Raw genomic sequence first — 252 nt, 5'->3', positions numbered from 1 at the left:
CTTTCCCTATTACCAGTCTCAGGGGGTTGGGATGTGACTGAGGGAGCAGAGCCTGTGCTGCACTCACCTTTATTTCGTAGTGCCGGTGCCGGTGCCGGCCCAGCTTGGCCAGGATCTCCTCCAGGTAATACTCCTTCACTGGGTACATGAAGCCAGGCACCTTGACCACAGGGCAGTCGCCAAAGTAGCGGGAGAAGCGCTGGTTGTCCCCTGTAGCACTCATCATGACCAGGCGCAGGTCAGGGTTCAGCT

General features: G+C 58.3%; 1 protein-coding gene across 1 annotated transcript in view; it reads right to left on the bottom strand.

Moving 5' to 3' along the window:
- Positions 1–252, bottom strand: part of DHX30 (DExH-box helicase 30) — a 35,331-nt gene that overhangs the window by 9,821 nt on the left and 25,258 nt on the right. The window contains 1 exon segment of the mRNA XM_025191863.1: positions 68–252. This exon segment is cut by the window's right edge and continues 11 nt beyond it. Within this exon segment, the coding sequence (XP_025047648.1) occupies positions 68–252 (185 nt within the window).

Source organism: Alligator sinensis, unplaced genomic scaffold (genome assembly GCF_000455745.1).
Source record: "Alligator sinensis unplaced genomic scaffold, ASM45574v1 scaffold1296_1, whole genome shotgun sequence".
Taxonomy (NCBI): Eukaryota; Metazoa; Chordata; order Crocodylia; family Alligatoridae; genus Alligator; species Alligator sinensis.
Note: the sequence above shows the minus strand (reverse complement) of the source record. Positions and strands in the feature narration are given on the sequence as shown.